General features: G+C 45.4%; 2 protein-coding genes across 2 annotated transcripts in view; both read right to left on the bottom strand.

The window, feature by feature from the left end:
• RSRC1 (arginine and serine rich coiled-coil 1) overlaps positions 1–19,095 on the bottom strand; it is a 354,741-nt gene that overhangs the window by 156,044 nt on the left and 179,602 nt on the right. The window lies entirely within an intron of this gene.
• Positions 12,091–14,528, bottom strand: LOC128843045 (uncharacterized). Its single transcript, XM_054039513.1, has 2 exons — positions 13,656–14,528; positions 12,091–12,660 (listed from the first exon to the last, which is right to left on the bottom strand). The coding sequence occupies exons 1-2, from the start codon at positions 14,230–14,232 to the stop codon at positions 12,185–12,187; spliced, it is 1,053 nt and encodes a 350-aa protein (XP_053895488.1). The 5' UTR covers positions 14,233–14,528; the 3' UTR covers positions 12,091–12,184.

Genomic DNA, 19,095 nt, shown 5'->3' with positions numbered 1-19,095 from the left:
AGACCAGTGTTATCAAAGATGGTAATAACTGTCCTTTTGGAGAAAAAAGAGAAGTTAGTTGAGATGGGCTCGAGCTGTTGTTGCTGCTGAAGTCAGATCCCATTTCATTCCAGGTGGTGTTTGGGAGTCAGCTGTAGCCAGCAGAGTTGGCGATGTCATCTGGATCCCTCTCTCTGACCTGGTATAGACTGGACATTTCGCAGAAATTGATGAAGGTGGCCCAGGAAACGACGGGGTAAGAAGCATAGTGATGCTTTTTCCAGTAGCAAATTTTTCTCCCCAAAGTCTCTTTCTTTAAGGGCTCTCAAAAGGAATGGTGGGCAGAATAGCCCATGCCCTCATTTTTTTGTCCACAAATTAGCCCTGGTTTCCGACAAGTTTGTTTCACTGATTTCTGGTTCCACACTTTTGTTTACCAAGCATGTGCTTAACACAGTCCTTGAGTTATATCAGTAGGCCTTTTTGTTTGGACTAGTTCAGTCTGTCTCCATCTTGCACCTTTTCCCATCAACACTTGTTGTTAGAGGCTATTGTGACATTTTTATCAACTGTCATTTACTTTTTACAGTTAAGTGCACAATTAAGAGTTAATTTGTAGGCCCAATTATTACAACAGGTTCTTTCTTTATCACACCCAGATGAAGCAGAAAGTCCACCTCTCATTGAAGTAGATTTTCTTAAGAGTGCTTCCTGAAGAGGGACAGGGTAGGGAGTGGGATAGAGGACATCTGTCCTTGAACCTGCAGTGTCAAATTTACTGTCTCTGGCTAGGTCGAACATGTGATGTTACAGTCGAAAAAGAACACTTTTTTTTATAGTAAGAGCTCTTCTTTAACGTTTCAGACGGACTCTGTTGGAAGAAATAAAAAGAGGTTGGCCTTTGTCTAGATGTCACCTGAAGTTTGAATTGTGTTCTCCTGTGCACCAGAGTATACAGACCAAAGAGTTGGCCTCTAATATATCCATGAGTGTACTACCTCATCAGTCTTTGAGCTAAACAATCACTTCCTTCAAAGGCTAACTCCTCTATTGTTGAATGGACCTCTTTTGGGATACCAGATCAAATCAACCAAGATGCTGTCTGCATGACGACACCAATAGTGATTGATCTTGGGGCTGCATCAGCAACGTATGGGGTGAGCCACATTATATGGAGCAGAATACTGAGACTGTGGTGTCTATGAAAAACAGTATGGGTATGATTGCATTCCGTAAGGATACGGCATATGGTGCAAAGGAGGACGTATCCATGGGCTTTGAGACCTGCCAGACGTTGGTCTCCTATAATGACAGGGGTGGAATGCCATACTTTTTCCCCCAATTCATCTTCCTAAGACAGTATAAGTGAAAAAGAAGCTGATGTTGGAAAAGGATTTCTACTAAATGCAGATGACAAGAAAATAGAAGAGTCAAATTTCTCAACAGGAGGTGCTGTTTCTTTTTAAATAGTAGGAAGTTGAGTAGCACTCAATGTCACATACAGACAAAAGACTGATCCAATGATATCTTTGTGACCCTGGGCTCCAGTACTGTATCAATCTTAAACAGACAAAAGCAATACATCTAGTAGAGGAGATACAGGTTCAGGTCAGAGCCTCAAATCTTCAGATGTAGTAAAGATGATTGAAAGAGGGTGATTGTAGTGCGATTAATAGTACTGATAAAAGCAGTACCAAATGAGTCTGTACTAATGTTAGAGCTGGTGTAGAGGGAATTTTCTTGTGTTCAGCTGGTCCCAAGCCTGATGTGTTAGATAATACCAACATTAATGGTACCAAAAGCTAAAGACCAATTAACAACGCTCACTGGTGTGAAGTCAGTACCAGAAGAGCAGCACTATGCAGTGGCAGCTAAACAGCTGAAACTATATCAGAATCTGAAGGATGAAACTCACTAGCTTCTATCTTGACAGTATGGGGGTGGATGACCAATCCGAGTTCCAGACTTAGAGTAGGGCTCTTTTCTTCCATGGACAGCAGGAGTAGTTGATTGATCTGAGGATGTTTGTAACAAACTCTTAGAGATCCTGGATGTGGTATGAGATCTCAATGGCCCCCAAGTAACCTCTGAGAATAACCTCTTTAGTGGGTGGAGCACCTGATGACTGTGGTTTTGAGGAGGGAACAGCATTCTGTTTCCTAGGAAGAGACTCAATCAGAAGCACCCTTCATAGATATCGCCAACAAAGACAACTTTAAGCATGCATCACAGGCTTTTTGAGTGCATTCAGAGAAGGGCCAACAAATTGTGCACTTCTGGGTAATATGCCCTACCCCTCCCCAACAAAAGAGACATTTAAAATGTCCATCATTTAAAAGCAGAGCTGCTCCAAAGGATGGGTAGATTTTAAAACCTGGAGACATTGATTAAACCATGAGGCTGGTGCCTTGGTATCCAAGCACAAACTAAGAATACTATTTAAGGGATTTTTGTGTTTATTTTTGCTCGGAGGCTAAAAACAAAGTAAAAATAAAGAAAAAACAAAACAAAAACAAACACTAAACTAACCGCATCGACAACTATGTTAACCAGGGTCGGCTCTAGGATTTCTGCCGCCCTAAGCAAAAACAATTTTGGCCGCCCCCCCATTTTTTTCTTACCCCACTCCCAGCCCCGCCTCAACTCCGCCCCTTACCCAAATCCCCAGCCCTGCCTCCTCACCCAAGGCTCTCAAGCCTAGGAGGGAGGGAAGGGGAGAAGCGGTGTGCGCGCCGCGGCCACTCGGAGTCTCCCCCTCCCTCCGAGGCTCTGAAACCTGGAAGGGAGGGGGAGCAGCGGCGCACGAATCAGCTGTTTCGCGCGCCGCGGCCACTCGGGATCTCCTCCTCCCTTCCAGGTTTGAGAGCATGGGAGGGAGGGGGAGGAACGGCGTGCGAATCAGCTGTTTTGCATGCCGCGGCGGCTCGGGATCTCCCCCTCCCTTCAGGTTTGAGAGCCTGGGAGGGAGGGGAAGCAGCAGCACGCGAATCAGCTGTTTCGCGCGCCGCGGCCGCTCGGGATCTCCCCCTCCCTTCCAGGTTTGAGAGCATGGGAGGAAAGGGGAGGAATGGCGCGCGAATCAGCTGTTGCGCGCGAGCGGCAGCAGCGGAGATGAGCTAGGGCGGCCGGGGCACATTTTTGGGGGTGGCATTCTGGCGCCGGCCATGCCGCCCCTAAAAATGTGCCGCCCCAAGCACCAGCTTGTTTTGCTGATGCCTAGAGCCGGCCCTGATGTTAACAATCTGCTACGGGACGAGGGCTTGTCTACACATACAGCACTGCAGTGGTGCAGCTATGCAACTGTAGCTCTTAGCGAAGACGATACCTACGCTGATGGTAGAACTTCTCCTGACGGCGTAGGTACTCCACCTCCCCAAGAGGCAGTAGCTATGTTGACAGGAGAAGCTCCCCCATCGACATAGCGCTGTCTACATTGGCGGTTAGGTCAGTATAACTGGGTTAGGTCAGGAGCATGTATTTTCCAAACCCCTGAGTGAAGCAGCACACATTATAAATCAAAATCTCCTATACCTCACATTCCCTTCCCCAAGTCGCACCAAATCCCACTTCCAAACAATCTCAGCCCTCCTTAAGTTTCCTCTCAAGCAAACTGGTCTTGCATTGTCTCTGAAATGTCAACCCATTCCAGATATTTCAGACCCAAAGGGGCAGTGAATCCCAAAGTCCTTGCAGAGAATGCCCTTCTAGCAGCATATATAACAAGGGAGTTCCTGCTCTAGATCCTTTGTTAACATCAGCTGTGGAAATATTAAATAGGGAGAGAAGTGGTCTCTCAGGTAGGAATGTCCCAGGCCACTTAGCTCAGTATGAACATTTAAGTTCCACCAGAAGTCAATGGAGAGCCAATGTAGGTCCCAGAGAACTAGTGTCACACAAGAAGGTAACTGCTTAACTCAAAAAATGCCACACGCTGCCATATCTTCAGCTTCTAAATTATTTAAGAGAACACATCCTAGGAGTCCGGTCTAGAGTGACAAAGGCATGGATTATGGTAAAAAAAAGTTGTAATCTCCTGGCAGATGGATAGAAAGCCATTTTTGTTGTTATTTGGCAGTGGGGAATTTAACTGAACACGCAACTTGCAAACTCTGGTTACAATGGCTGAATACCCTCAATTAGATGGTTGATATTCTATAAAAGTAACAGTTCTAGTGATCTGACACCTCACCACTGCTTTCCCCTTTGCTGGTAATTTAGAAAGTGAAAAAGACTATAATTAAATTCATTTATTTCTCCATACACATTAGTCAAACATGTTACATTATTTCCAAGTTACTACAGATAGATATTGAAAGGCTTGAAAAATTTACCAGATACACTAACCAAAGGATACAAAGACAGCAGTGTCCAGCCATATCCAAGAGAGCAGCTCTGGTAGTAGCCCAGAATTATCTCTTTATCCTCAACTGGGAGGGGTGTGTCTGCTGGATTGTTCATGAAATTACTATTCACAGACTCTCTCCTCCTGCCACAGAGAATGGGGCAGGGCATCTTTCATTACTGGCACTGGCTAGCACGTGTCTGAACTTGGACATTTAACCCATCCATTTCTTCCCTTCCCCTTCTGCAGTCATTATTACCTCGCATCCAGTCACTTTCCCTTCTCACCCTTCCCTAAAAAGCCTCAGGTATACAGGCAGGCAAACCAAAGGGAATTCTTACTCCTTCTGATTTGCATTTTGTTTGAGCTGAAATTAAATGTTTCATTTCAATTGAGAATTTTAAGGGTTTTTTAATTAAAAAAAAATAAAATGAAAGGAAATTTCAAATCGGCCATTTTAAATAGAAAAATCTAAACATTTAGAAAATGTCAAAGTGACATTTGGATTTTTCTTTAGATTTTTTTTCTGACAATTTGACAAAACTGAAAATTCACCAAATGTTGTGGTTGCTGAATCTGCATTTTTCACCCAGCTCTAATGAGTCCTCCCAGTATAAAGCCAGGCTCTGATTCCACTGGTGCCTTTCTTCTAATGTCTGAGTACATGGAAGAAACGGTTACTTACTGTAACTGTGGTTCTTCGAGATGTGATGCGGATGTATATTCCACTTAAGCGTGTGAGTGCCCTGCACTCCGGAGCTGGAGAATTTTGCCTAGGATGCAGACCACTCGTAACTCAGGAAAAAAAAAAAATACACTGCTGAGATGGTCCGCCAGGTGATTCTGAACCCCAGGCAAGTAGTTAGCTATTGGAGTGATACTCGCCACAATGCAAAATTACCATACCTTGATTACCTCTTGGCAGAGCATCCTGGAGTGTGCTCCTCCTTCCTTGTTCACAAAATACATCACAGTGGTATTGTCAGTAAATATGTGAACCACTGAGCCCGATATGGACCCAAAAAGTGTGACACTTGTAAATGGACCAAAGCTCCAGCACACTGATATGCAGAGAGGACACCTGCTCCAATGACATATCTTGGACTTTTAGCAACCCCAGATGGGCTCCCCAGCCCATCAGGGAGGCATTGGTGACAACAGTCCCGATTGGTAAGGGCCAGATGAAAAGAATGTCCTGAACATTCTCAAGAAGCCTCCACCACTCTAAGTAGTCCATGACCAGTGGAGGAAGAGGGACCCATATGTCCAAGTGAAGAGTCAGACAGTAAACTGGCCTGAGCCACATTTGGAGGGGATGAAGATGCAGCCTTGCGAACTGAACCACCTGAGTGCAAGCGGACATGTGGCCCAAAAGCCTCAGGCACACCCGAACTGTTGCGGAAGGCTGAGACTGCAGAGGTGGTGAGTCACCTAAAAACAGCTGACAGAAATGCTCTCACACTTGTAGAATCTATTAGGGCCACAATTAACTCTATTTTCTGAGTGGGAAACAAAGTTGACTTCCCGGTGTTTAGGATGAGATCCTGATGCTCAAGCAAGCGCAGTGTGCCGTTGATGTGAGAAAGAATCAGCAGCTCTGTAATCAGTTGTCCGAATACACAAAGATATGGATCCCTTTCTTTCTTTCTGGGCTATGCCTTGATGATGGCTATGCATTTGGTAAAAATCCGTGAGGCTGGATGGAGGTGGAAAGGAAGTGCCATATACTGGAAATGGCATTCCACTATGACAAATCAAAGGATTTTTCTGCAGCTCAGCAAAATCACCACGTAAAAGTAGGCATCCTGAAAGTCCAGGGCAGCAAACCAGTCATTCTAAGACAATACAGAGAGGACAGTTGATAGAGTGACCATTTGGAACCTCACATACCTGATATATTTGTTGAGGCTGGAAAGGTCAAGAATGGGTCTTATTCCTTCCTTGGATTTGGGCACCAGAAAGTACCAGGAATAGAAACCTTGACCCAGGTGATCTGGTGGAACATCCTCCACCACAAGCTTCCAACGCAAGCAGAGTGTGAATCTGCTCAAGGAGCAATATCTTGTGCGGGGGTCCATAAAGAGGCACAGGGAGGGAGAGTGAGAAGGAGGGATGGAGAGGAACTGGATGGCATAGCCCGATTTGATGATGCTTAGGACCCAGCTGTCAGTGATGATCAAGCCAGTCTGTCCCCAAATGGAGGGGGAGGGGGAGAGAAGAGGAAGGGAGTGACTACTGGAACACTGCTCTGGACCAAGGAGTCAAAATGGGTGCTTGGGAAGTGCCATGGGACAGCTTGTGGACTGTTCAAACCTTGAACATGACAGCTTTCTCCTGTGGGATCTATGCTCCTTTCTGGGGTAGTACGGCTGCCCTGGGAGACAGAAAGCCTGCCCTAACATGCACAGTGAATGATACTGAGGTTGTTGCTGGTGTTGAACACCATGGTGGCGCCTTTGCACTGCCAGTGTATACACCCAATGGGTAGCCCTGGAGTCCTTGAAGGAATACAGAGTCTCATCTGTTTTATCCGAGAACAATGCCTGACCATCGAAGGGCAAATCCTCAACGTCCCAGGGAGGACATTGAGAGCAATGCCCGAATTCTATAGCCAGGAAGACCTCCTCATGGTCATCACAGAGGCCATCACTCTGGCTGAAGTATCCGAGACATCCAGCGAAGATTGCAAAGAAGTCTTAGCCAACAAGTAGCCTTCAGTGACAAATGCCCCAAATTCCTCTCTTGAGGCCTCGGGCAGCTTGTCCATGAATTTAGACATTGCCATCCAATTGATAAAGTCGTACTTGGACAACAGTTTTGTCTGATTAGCAATTCATATCTGCAAGGAAGAAGAGGTGTAAATCTTCCTGCCAATCAGGTCCATTTGCTTAGAGTCCTTCTCCTTGGCAGTGGACTTAAAGCTGCCCTGTCTATTGTTCACCATGGTTACTACCAAGGAATTTGGGGCTGGATGGGAATTAAAACTCTCACATCTCTGCATGGGAATGAAGGAGCGCTTTTCCATGCGTTCAGCTGCAAGTGGTACCAAAACTGGCCTATTCAAGAGGACTTGAGCAGGCTCAAGGAGCACATCATTAATAGGGTGACTCTTCCAAGGGAAGACAACTGCAGCATATGACTAACTTGTGTGTATTCTCCTGCAAGAACTCCGCTTGAAAACCCATAGAAGTAGCCATGCTCTACAACAAGTCCTAGTATGCCTTGAAATCCTCAGTACTGAAGGGCAGGAAGAGCTTGGCACCTTGGAATTGCCCAGGGTCAAGGATGAGGTACTTAACTGTGCCAGAGCCGGATCCTGCTCCAGGGCTAATGGGCCCACTTGGGATGACTCTGGAGGCTCCTCAAGGGGAAGGTTCACCAGTACCTCGACCTGTGGTGGATCGATAGTCACTGCCACAGACCTAGCTGGTGTTTTGGCTTTAAGCAAGATGAGGAGTGAGACCTCCGTGACCGAAGAGCAGCCCTTGGATTCTACAGAGACCACTAATATGGATAGGGCATTGTTGGCCAGTAGGCACCAGGACAGGGGCCCCCGTCCCAACCCTGGGATCAGCGCCAACTGTGGCACCTATAGTGCTCCATGAATGGCCCTCGCTGAGGTGATGGAGAGTGTGGAAGAGTAAGATCCAAACTCAGAAACTGAGAAGTCCCAGACTTTGGGGGATAGCAATGGTGAGAGCCCCGAGGGTGTGAGCAGCTGGTTCAACTCCTCCATAGCCCAGAATGACGAGGGGGCTGGTGCCAAGGATGGAAACAATACCACTGGCAATAAGCATGCCTCCATTGTTTCTAGTGCTAGGAACAGTGTCAACCCCAAAGTCAGCATCAGTACCAAAGTAACTAACAGCGCCAAAGTGGAAGGTGTTCACTGCTGCCACAGCAACATGGTGGCACCAGTCACGGGGATACCGAAGACATTCCTGGTGCTAAGGAGGTCCCCTTCTCTCGAGTCCAGTACTGGCCCCTTTTCCACTTAGTGTGGAAGGGAAACATCAGGGCATGGCGCTGACAGACCCATAGGTTCAGTGGCCTGCCCAGCCAATGGGGCTAAAAAGGATGCAGCCCTGGCAAAGTCCTGGACCAACAGAGGTCAGGACATAAAGGCAGAGGAGGTCCACTGCAGCCTGATATGCCACTGGTGCAGAAACAGCTGGAGCTGGCATCATCCTCGTCAGTACTGGAGTCAACGGATGCCCTGGGGCCAGAATGGGAGTCAACAGCACAGGGTCTCTGCCTTCCTATGCAGTTCCATGGAGTAGTTGATGGGACCTGCTCCATCCAGTGCATCCACCTTCACCCTGAGCTGATCCACGCTCCTTCTGGAGGAGGGAGACAAATCCCCACGGGATCTGTCTCATTGGTCTTATGAGACCTTTTCCTCAGCACACTTGGGAAACAAGTGTGGGAAACAATTCCTCTGTCTTTCTGGAGAAGTGCCAGCTCCAGGACACGAAGCAGCAGCACTGTCCAAATCAGAGGGTGATCTGCGATCTGATGAGGGCCTCAGTGCCAAAGCAGGCCACATGACCTGCTCAAGCAGGTGCTGTTTCAGATGAAGATTCCTTGCCACCTGAGTCAATTTTGTGAATGATCTGTAAATCAAATACCGCTTCTTCACGTGGACTTTGTCTAGACACAGCAAGCACCGCATGTGGGGATCGTTATTGGAGAGGGCCCCCACACATGATGGACAATATTTAAACCCTAGTGATGGCATCACCAGGAACACAAAGTACAACTAACACACACTAAGTCTAACTAACTCTATATTAGGAGTACAACTAGAAAAAAGTTACTGAAAAGAGGACTGTGAAGCTGAAAAACCACACAGAGTTCTGACTCCAGCCATGCAGGGTAAGAAGGAATTGGGGGGGGAGGGGGGTTGGGATGGGAGTCAGGGTGGCGCCACCTCATATAGCCAGGGAGGGGCTATTACCATCAAGTGTGAGTGCCACCCCGCTACAGGTACTGCTAGGTAAAACTCTCTGCTCTGGCATGCTGGGCACACACACACCTAAGTGGAATACAAAACTGCATCTACTCAAAGAAGAAACTTTTATGAATGAAGGGAAGCAGCCCAAACTCACCAGGAGAAACTTTCCATTGTTTCATGAGCTCTAACCTTAAATCTTTATTCTGAGGTTAATACATAGAATTTAAGTAGTTTGTCCTCATTAATAGAGCAGAATGTGAACTGCTTCTTGGACAGTTCTGAAAATGCAATTTTGTAGTCTGTGGAGCATTTATTCCAGCAGCAAAACACAGGCTGTGAACCCAGTGGTGAAAAGTCCACCTGGACAGAGGAAGGAAGGTGATTTTAACTACAAAAGGCACCTGGAGTCAGCCAGAGCAGCTCATAAAGTTGGAGTGGCAGACTGGGGTGGGCTGGAAACAGCAATCAGAGCACCTCCTCCGTGTCAACATATCTCTTAGGCCTTGTCTACACTACGAGAGTAGTTCGAATTTACTTGCATCGAATTTTTGGAATCGATATTGCAAAGTCGAACGTCTGTGTCCACACTACGGACAGTAATTCGACTTTGTGAGTCCACACTAACGGTGAAAGCGTCGACATTCGAAGCGGTGCACTGTGGTCAGCTATCCCACAGTTCCCGCAGTCCCCTCTGCCCATTGGAATTCTGGGTGTAGCCGGCAATGCCTTCTGGGTAAGAAAATGTGTCGAGGGTGCTTTTGGGTAACTGTCGTCATCCGTCCATCACTCCCGCCCTCCCTCCCTGAAAGCGCCAGCGGGAAATCAGTTCGCGCACTTTTCCAGTCATTGACAGCGCGGATGCCACAGCACTGCGAGCATGGAGCACGCTGCGACCATCGCTGCAGTTGTGGCCGCTCTCAACGCCTCGCAGCTTATCATACAGGTTTCCCTGAGGCAGATGCAGAAAAGTCAGGCGAGGAGGCTACGTTACCGCGGTGATGTCCTGAAGTCTGAGAGTAGCACAGACCTCTCAGAAAGCAGGGGACCCAGCGCCGAGGACATCACGATGGCAATGGGTCATGTTGATGCTGTGGAACGGCGATTCTGGGCACGGGAAACAAGCACTGAGTGGTGGGACCGCATAGTGCTGCAGGTCTGGGATGAATCCCAGTGGCTGCGAAACTTTCGCATGCGGAAGGGAACTTTCCTGGAACTTTGTGAGTTGCTGTCCCCTGCCCTGAAGCGCAATGACACCCGGTTGCGAGCTGCACTGAGTGTACAGAAGCGAGTGGCCATAGCCCTCTGGAAGCTTGCAACGCCAGACAGCTACCGGTCAGTCGCGAACCAGTTTGGGGTGGGCAAATCTACCGTGGGGGTTGTTGTGATGCAAGTAGCCAAGGCAATCGTTGATGTACTGCTGCCAAAGGTAGTGACCCTGGGAAACGTGGAGGCGATCATAGATGGCTTCGCAGCGATGGGATTCCCAAACTGCGGTGGGGCCATAGATGGAACTCACATCCCTATCCTGGCACCGGACCACCAGGCCACCCAGTACATTAACCGAAAGGGCTATTTTTCCATGGTGCTGCAAGCACTGGTGGACCACAGGGGACGTTTTACCAACATCTACGTCGGATGGCCGGGCAAGGTTCATGACGCTCGTGTTTTTAGGAACTCTGGTCTGTTTAGACGGCTGCAACAAGGTATTTACTTCCCGGACCACAAAATAACTGTTGGGGATGTGGAGATGCCTATAGTCATCCTCGGGGACCCAGCCTACCCGCTAATGCCCTGGCTCATGAAGCCCTATACTGGCGCCCTGGACACTGAAAAAGAACTCTTCAACTACCAGCTGAGCAAGTGCAGAATGGTGGTGGAGTGTGCTTTTGGCCGTCTCAAGGGGAGATGGAGAAGCTTACTGACTCGCTGTGATCTCAGCGAAACCAATATCCCCATTGTTATAGCAGCTTGCTGTGTGCTCCACAATCTCTGTGAGAGCAAGGGGGAGCCCTTTATGGCGGGGTGGGAGGTTGAGGAAAATAGCCTGGCTGCTGATTACGCACAGCCAGACAGCCGGGCGATTAGAAGAGAACAGCGGGAAGCGCTGTGCATCCGGGAGGCTTTGAAAGCTAGGTTCCTGAGTGAGCAGGGTAACCTGTGACTTTTAAGTTTGTGTACAGAGAAGCTGAACCTGCCCCCGTTTCTTTACCCAGTTAATGTTGACTAACCTCTCCAGTTACATACCCCCTTCACCCCCTTCCAACACACGTTTCGAAATAAAAATAGTTCTACTTTGTTAATGCACACCGTTTTCTTTAATACTGTTTTCGCGGGAATTTTTTAAAACTGGGACGCAGACTGTGGTGCGGAGCGGGTGTAGTGTAGTGACGCGAATGAAGCTTCTAAACTCAAGGATTGACAGGCTCCGCTGCGGTGGGATGGTTGTTTCAACGGAGCCTGTCACCCCTCCTGATCGGGACTGTGTGTATGGGGGGGCTATGTGACTTTGTGGCAGGGGGAGGACGGTTACAGATCCCCTGCTGCGTGGCTCTGTGATCCTGCATAAGGACCGCCGCTTAAGATCTGTAACTGCCCTCCCCCGCCACAAAGTCACAGAGCAACACCCCCCCCACCACATAACATGAAAACAACCTCCCAGACTAACCAGGGTAACTAGTCACTGCATCACTGCACTGTGTATGTGCCCTGCTGCTGTGCCTGCCCCCGCCTATGTACCCTGCCAAAGGTGACTGTCCTGTCCAATTACCAACCCCCTTTCCCCTCCTCCTCCAAAAGAACATGATTGAAACAGTAGTTAACAGAAACGTATTTTTTATTATCAACTACACATGGAAGTGGGAGGTGAAACTTGGACGGGGGCTTGTGTCAGGCGGGAAGGAAAGAACTTTTCAAGTTTTGGGGAATGAGAGCCTTCTGCTACTAGAGCTCTCAGCAGGGGTGGAGTGAGAGTTAGCAGGGACTCTGCCGCCTCTCCTTCTTTGCACTTTGGGTGAGATGGGTATGGGACTTGGTGGCGGGGGAGGGCGGTTAGAGATGGACTGCAGCGGGGCTCTGTCCTCCTGCCTCCGTTCCTGCAGAACATCCACAAGGCGCCGGAGCGTGTCTGTTTGCTCCCTCAGTAGTCCAAACAGCGTTTGAGTCGCCTGCTGGTCTTCCTGCCGCCACCTCTCCTCCCGATCCATGTTTGCTTGCTGCATTTGGGTCAATTTCTCCCGCCACTGGGTCTGCTGTGCTGCCTGGGCTTGGGAACAGGCCATAAGTTCAGAGAACATGTCCTCCCGTGTCCTCTTCTTCCTATGCCTAATCTTCGCTAGCCTCTGGGAGTGTGATGCCAGGCTACGTTGTGAGACAGTCGCAGATGTGGCTGTGGGAATGGGAAAAAGGGAGTGAATTCCTCAGAAAGATAAATGTAGTTGTGAACAAAGAACATAGTCTTTCTCTGTGAACAAGACCATGCACAGCACCTATCACATGCGCACTCAGCACAAGGTCGAATTCTCGGCCTTCGCATTCAGTGCCTGGGGTCTTCCACAGCACATTTGAGAAGCGGGGCAGCACAACGGAATTTCTGTTGCAGGTAGACATGGTAAGCCGTAGACTTGTGGCAGTTTAAAACTTTTATATTACCACTGGCCTCATTTCACATTTAAAGCAATGTCAGTCCCTGCTGCCAGCAATCCGGCAAGCGGGAACTCTGCCCCTGTCCCACCCCCTCGCGGCTGTCCCCAGGAACGATCCCTTTCGGCAGCCCCTCTCCCGCCTCCACCGCGTGGCTGCAAACCAGCGGTTACAGTTCTGTAAAGGAACGAGCAAGCAGTCCCAACACTAACATTCCCCTACCTAATTCAAAGCAGGTCACCATGGGCGACATCACCCTGATGAGGATCTCTGACAGCGAGAGAGAGAGAATGCTCCGGGAAAGCCTCCAAAGACCAGGGCCGTATGCCGCCCTGCTGTGCAGAGCAATGATTCCCGAGTACTTGATAGTCTCGTGGCGCGGCAACGTCTCGTACTTCGGAGGACCCAATAAGGCCGCTCTCCCCAGGAACCTCATGCAACGGCTTTCCAATTACCTCCAGGAGAGCTTCATCGAGAGTGTCCCGGGAGGATTACTGCTCTATCCCTGCACATATAGACCGCATTTTACTCTAGCTGCAGTAGCAGGGACTAAACAGTAGAGCGGCTTGGGCAGGACAATCACGGAAAACCGGACATTGCTAGTTTTATTTTCAAAACTTGCACTGCCCATGACTGAACCGTTAAGTGCCTAGGGCAAAGTAATCATGAACAACCCATTCTTTTAATTGTTAATATTCCTGTTCTGTTAAAAATAAATGTTTAGATGTTTACAACACTTACTGGCTGATCCTTCCCCAGATTCTGTGTCCGGGGTAACGGCTGGGGACGCTTCGTAGGGGATCTCTGTAAGGGTGATGAAGAGATCCTGGCTGTCGGGGAAATCAGCGTTGTGAGCGCTGCCGACTGCCTCGCCCTCCTCATCTCCTTCCTCATCTTCCCCGTCCGCTAACATGTCCGAGGAACCGGCCGTGGACAATATCCCATCCTCAGAGTCCACGGTCAGTGGTGGGGTAGTGGTGGCGGCCGCACCGAGGATGGAATGCAGTGCCTCGTAGAAACGGGATGTCTGGGGATGGGATCCGGAGCGTCCGTTTGCCTCTTTGGTCTTCTGGTAGCCTTGTCTCAGCTCCTTGATTTTCACGCGGCACTGCGTTGCATCCCGGCTGTATCCTCTCTCTGACATGTCTTTTGAGATCTTCTCATAGATCTTTGCATTCCGTTTCTTGGAGCGCAGCTCAGAAAGCACGGACTCATCGCCCCACACAGCGATGAGATCCAAGACTTCCCGATCAGTCCATGCTGGGGCCCTCTTTCTATTCACAGACTGCACGGCCATCACTGCTGGAGAGCTCTGCATCGTTGCCAGTGCTGCTGTGATCGCCACGGTGTCCAGACAGGAAATGAGATTCAAACTGGCCAGACAGGAAAAGGAATTCAAATTCAAATTTTCCCGGGGCTTTTCCTGTGTGGCTGGTCAGAGCATCCGAGCTCGTACTGCTGTCCAGAGCGTCAACAGAGTGGTGCACTGTGGGATAGCTCCCGGAGCTATTAGCGTCGATTTCCATCCACACCTAGCCTAATTCGACATGGCCATGTCGAATTTAGCGCTACTCCCCTCGTCGGGGAGGAGTACAGAAGTCGAATTAAAGAGACCTCTATGTCGAACTAAATAGCATCGCAGTGTGGACGGGTGCAGGGTTAATTCGATGTAATGGCGCTAACTTCGACATAAACGCCTAGTGTAGACCAGGCCTTAGACAGCCTTCACCACCTGGAGTCCTGTGGCGTTCCCTCTAGAGTTTAAAGCTGCCATCTTCTTGGTGGAATTCCTGGGAGAAGGCAGTAGCAGCACTCCTGAATCCTCCTTGGGTGCAGCTTGTGCTACTGGTGCAAGTAGCTTAAAATTGTACCTGCCTGTGCCCACAGAGGTATATCAGTCCTTATGTGTTGATGTGTCTTTCATTATCTGCATATGTCCCTATGTCATGTTCTCATTATCTTGACTCAAGAGTTGCTATCCAAAAAACCATTAAAGCCTTATATCAAAGCAATTCTTGACTTATATGGTTATTTGTTCTCTGCATCACCATGTGTTTCTTGGCAGAACTGATATTTTATTGAGAAAAATTTCAATAGACACTTGTCAAAGATACCTACCTGAAAGCACAAGAAATAAAAGAAATTTGAGTCATATAACGTGTTTCAGGTTCTTGCAATTTCTCTCAATTGGATTATTTACAATACTATTTTAAAATTCCATAAAATATGTAACATACTTTATATGCTATTACACCCTCTGTATATACACACATAATTTACTGAGTCTTCTAAAAGTGCTACTTTAAAATGTAACGTAAGGCTAAAAAATAGGAAGGATTTATGATGTTCCCCTACGCAGAGCTACACAAAACACTACTCTAACAAAGCCATTACAAACATAAAAAGTTCATCGCTGTATTTAAAAATCAGTAATTTCCCAATAATTACAATTAAAAGGAAAGTTTTAATGTTTTCATATTTGCTACCTCATGGCCCTATTCCATAGCCAGAGAAAGAGCAAAATAAAGGCCAGCCTATTTAACTAAACAGTTTTCATTAAAGAAAAGAAAAGCAAGGATCTATAAAGTAATGAGTGATCCTATTAGTTCCACCAGACTAAAATCATAGAGTCTACGTATGTGGTCCTTTGAGCCACATCTGTCATGGGCTATTTTGGTACCACAGAGTGCAGAATATTTGACCATTTATTTAATAGATAAGGCTGGACAAATAAAGATTTGTTTTCCTTAAGAAGAAATATATAATGAAAACAACTGAAAAAAAACATGCAACAAATATCCTCCAATATTTGCATTTTTACTCTAGCTATCACCAGTATATTTATAATTTTCCACTGAATTCTTTTAAAAGAATAAAAAGAAAAATATAAGATGTGTGCCACAGAGAACAAAAAGAGGGAAACTGACAGTGTAAGCAGAGGATAATGAGTTAAATATTAAAACATACAGAATTTCTGTCAAACAATTTCTGTAAAATCCTTAAGAATTCTATTAATCAGTTTTTAGCATATATTATTAATGTCATATTAACAGCTCAGTTCTGAAGTCTCCTTTAAACTCCCTCAACAATTCTGACCATAAAAATACTGTATTTTTGCATGCTCTTTTAGTAATAGATTGAAATGCTGATTCCAAAAATAGATCAGTTACCCATTTCAACTCTAGACCTTTGAAAATCCAGATCAATCACCTTTATATGGAGAAAAAGAGAATTTTATTTATCACTACAGAAAATTTTTCAGAGCTACTTTTGTGTGAACAGTAAGATTAATGGTTCAAAATGTCCATATGCTATTTCATATCAGTATATTTACATTAAAAGCATCCATATTTTACATTTTATGAAAAAACATGGATGCCTTATACAAATTTTTTATAGCACAACCTATCAGCTTTTAATTTGTTTTAATCTTATTTCAGTTTTTTTTAGTAAGACTATATATATGCCTTGAACTTTTTTCTTAAAACTACTGAAAAGAAATAGTGCATATTTAATATACAAACAAGGCTAAACCTTATACTCTTCTCTTTCAGTAATGAAGTCTGGGAAAGAAATCACAGACACCCAAGTGGTTTGGCAACTGTAAGTGACAGAAGCTCTGCTAAATCCTCTGTTTACACTGGGGATTAGCTGAGTAGATTGTGAGTAGCAAACTGAGCTGTCCATGGTCAAGGGAACCTGCTCCCTGTCAGCCCGTGGGGCACAGGGACAAAGCATGGTCCTGGTAGGAAGTGACCCATAAACGTATTCCTACGAAGGATTTATACAAAGCCAGTCTGCCTCATAGAAACTCCATATGACCATTAACTGGCCTGCAAGGCCTGCCAGGAGGCCTAATTACAAGTCTACAGAGCCCAATAACAAAAGCTGAAGAGCTTTAGCCTAGGGATGATCTGCTTTATACTGACTTGAGAGAGTCCATATAGAGTGACAAAAAGAAAGAGGTTTAGCTTTAAAATTCTCCCAAGAGACACAGCATTGTAACTAAGTCTGGAAAGCCCACATGCAACATACTTCAGATAGGCTTAAACATACCACCCTCTCAAAATTAACATTCAACTACTGCCTGCTTAACATCTGCTCAAACATGGTAAGTTGCTGTGATATTGTTAGACTACGCTAAAAAGGCTTTCTTCTATTTAAATATTAAGATAGATAAGTAAATAAAAGTCACACAAATATAAATGTATAGCTGCGACCAATAACCTCTATTGAGAGAGAGTTTTTATAAACCAAAATTAGTTTCTTAAAACAATTAATGTAGAGTACTTAAGTGACTTCAGCTACTGCCTGGTTTACTCAGAACACAGATACAGACTCATTAATCTATACTGACAGAGAAACTAGATTGATTTAACATGAACCGTATTGCAAACCAACCAACCAACACAATTTAAGAATACAAGGCTTCTTGGAGGTGGTATCTTACTATAAAGGTTTAAAAAAAATGAACATTATGGCTAATGTAGGTAATTATTAAACATTTAGCCAGACAACCCACACGTGGCAATAACTGGAAGTCAGAAGAAAACTTTCAGATATCAGTGAAAAGTAACTCCATCTCTTTTCATCACCCCTTTACTACATTTTTACTTTAAAGGATACAAATCAAAGTTAGGCACTAAAGTTAGGCAATAAACATGGATTTTTCAGAAATTCTGAACACCCACAATTCCCACTGAAGTTGTGCATGGTGAACAGGTCCTATGGGTGCTCTGTAGTTCTTAAAAAAATCAAATTATTTTTGTATGCAGCTTACCTTAGGCATCAAAGTTGGTAAACTTTGGCCATATCATTTGTATGGGATTATAAATCATTAACATTTGTAAAGAGCTTTCAAGCCTTATATGCTGTAAATACTAAATATTATTGTATTTCAACATATCAGCTTCCTTCTCCTGTTTAATTCCACAGGATGTCAAATTTCTAAATTTGTATATTACAATTTTCCATGCCAAACAAAATATTATGACTTCAATGAAGGATCAAGTAAAATTCTCCTGATTGTGAAGAAAAAAAATCTTAAACACAAATACTTTACCTAAAACAACAGAAAAAGGAATACGGTACATTAAAGGCTATGTAAACTTTTTGTATGGAATGTTCTTTTTGAAGTCTCCTCTGGTGTGAAAATGCCTCTAAGGATTATTGTCTGCAGTTAATTATAACACAGTTGTGTCTTTCTAGTAATTGGCATGAATTTAGCATTAAATCCATTTTTACTAGGCTAACTCCGATCTTTTCTTGGAACTCAGGTTGACAAAAATAAAATACAGCTAGAGAACTATAGGTTAGGCATAATCAGCACCCATTATAGAGAAAAAACAAAAAAAAAAAAGACAGCAAACCAGTATCTATTACAATCCCCATTTTCACACTCAAACTTAACAAAATAATATTCACCTTTTGGGTTGAAATTTTCTATGTTTGGCCTATGCCCAAAGCTAATTTCTCTCTTTTTTTTTTTTTTGAGCAAAATCTTTTTAGAAATTTTGAACTTTGAAAAAGTGAAAAAAAACTTTCCCTTTGCAAATATATATGTATGTGTGTATTCACACACACACTTTTCCATCAAGCTTCGGAAAAGAAAAAAGCACTAAAATTTTAAAGAGGTAAGTGTTAAAACAAAAAGGTATAAACCATTAAAAATTACTCCTGAACATGGTCAGCAGTCGCCATTTCTAAATTGTTAATGAGATCTCATCGTGAAGATTCTCATCTTCTCAGCCTTGCCTTTAGGCAAAAGGGCTGTTACTGAAATGCCTAAATGAATTTGGAACTCCTCAAAAGAGATATTTATGTTATGTTGCATAAATAATCATTGATTCAACAATTTTAGAGTCTGCAATTTCTTTGCTTTCTACAATACTTTGCTAATTTTAAACGTTCATAAAAATTACATACGTCTTTTTCCATTAAAACAATATAGCCATCGCAATGCAAGCAGATGTGTTGCTGTACTATTAATCTAGATTTCGAGAAACAACTCTCCAAGTAGCAGCAACAAAAGTGAAAACTCACTCCTCCTCCAGGTCATCCACCTCACTGGGCTTGTCTTCACTAGAAAATTGGGCTGTAGCAGAACATGACCATGAGGAGTTATGTTAACCAAGACTGCAGTTAGTGTAGACAAGGGCATGCAGTGTTTAATATCATGTCA

This window comes from Malaclemys terrapin, chromosome 9 (assembly GCF_027887155.1).
Source record: "Malaclemys terrapin pileata isolate rMalTer1 chromosome 9, rMalTer1.hap1, whole genome shotgun sequence".
NCBI lineage: Eukaryota > Metazoa > Chordata > Testudines > Emydidae > Malaclemys > Malaclemys terrapin.
Note: the sequence above shows the minus strand (reverse complement) of the source record. Positions and strands in the feature narration are given on the sequence as shown.

Bases quoted from the DNA above. Each gene is read 5' to 3' on its own strand.
- LOC128843045 (XM_054039513.1), bottom strand. From the start codon at position 14,232: ATGCAGAGCTCTCCAGCAGTGATGGCCGTGCAGTCTGTGAATAGAAAG. The intron at 12,661-13,655 runs GTAAGTGTTGTA...CCATTCCCACAG, and splicing joins ATCTGGGGAAGGATCAGCCA to CCACATCTGCGACTGTCTCA.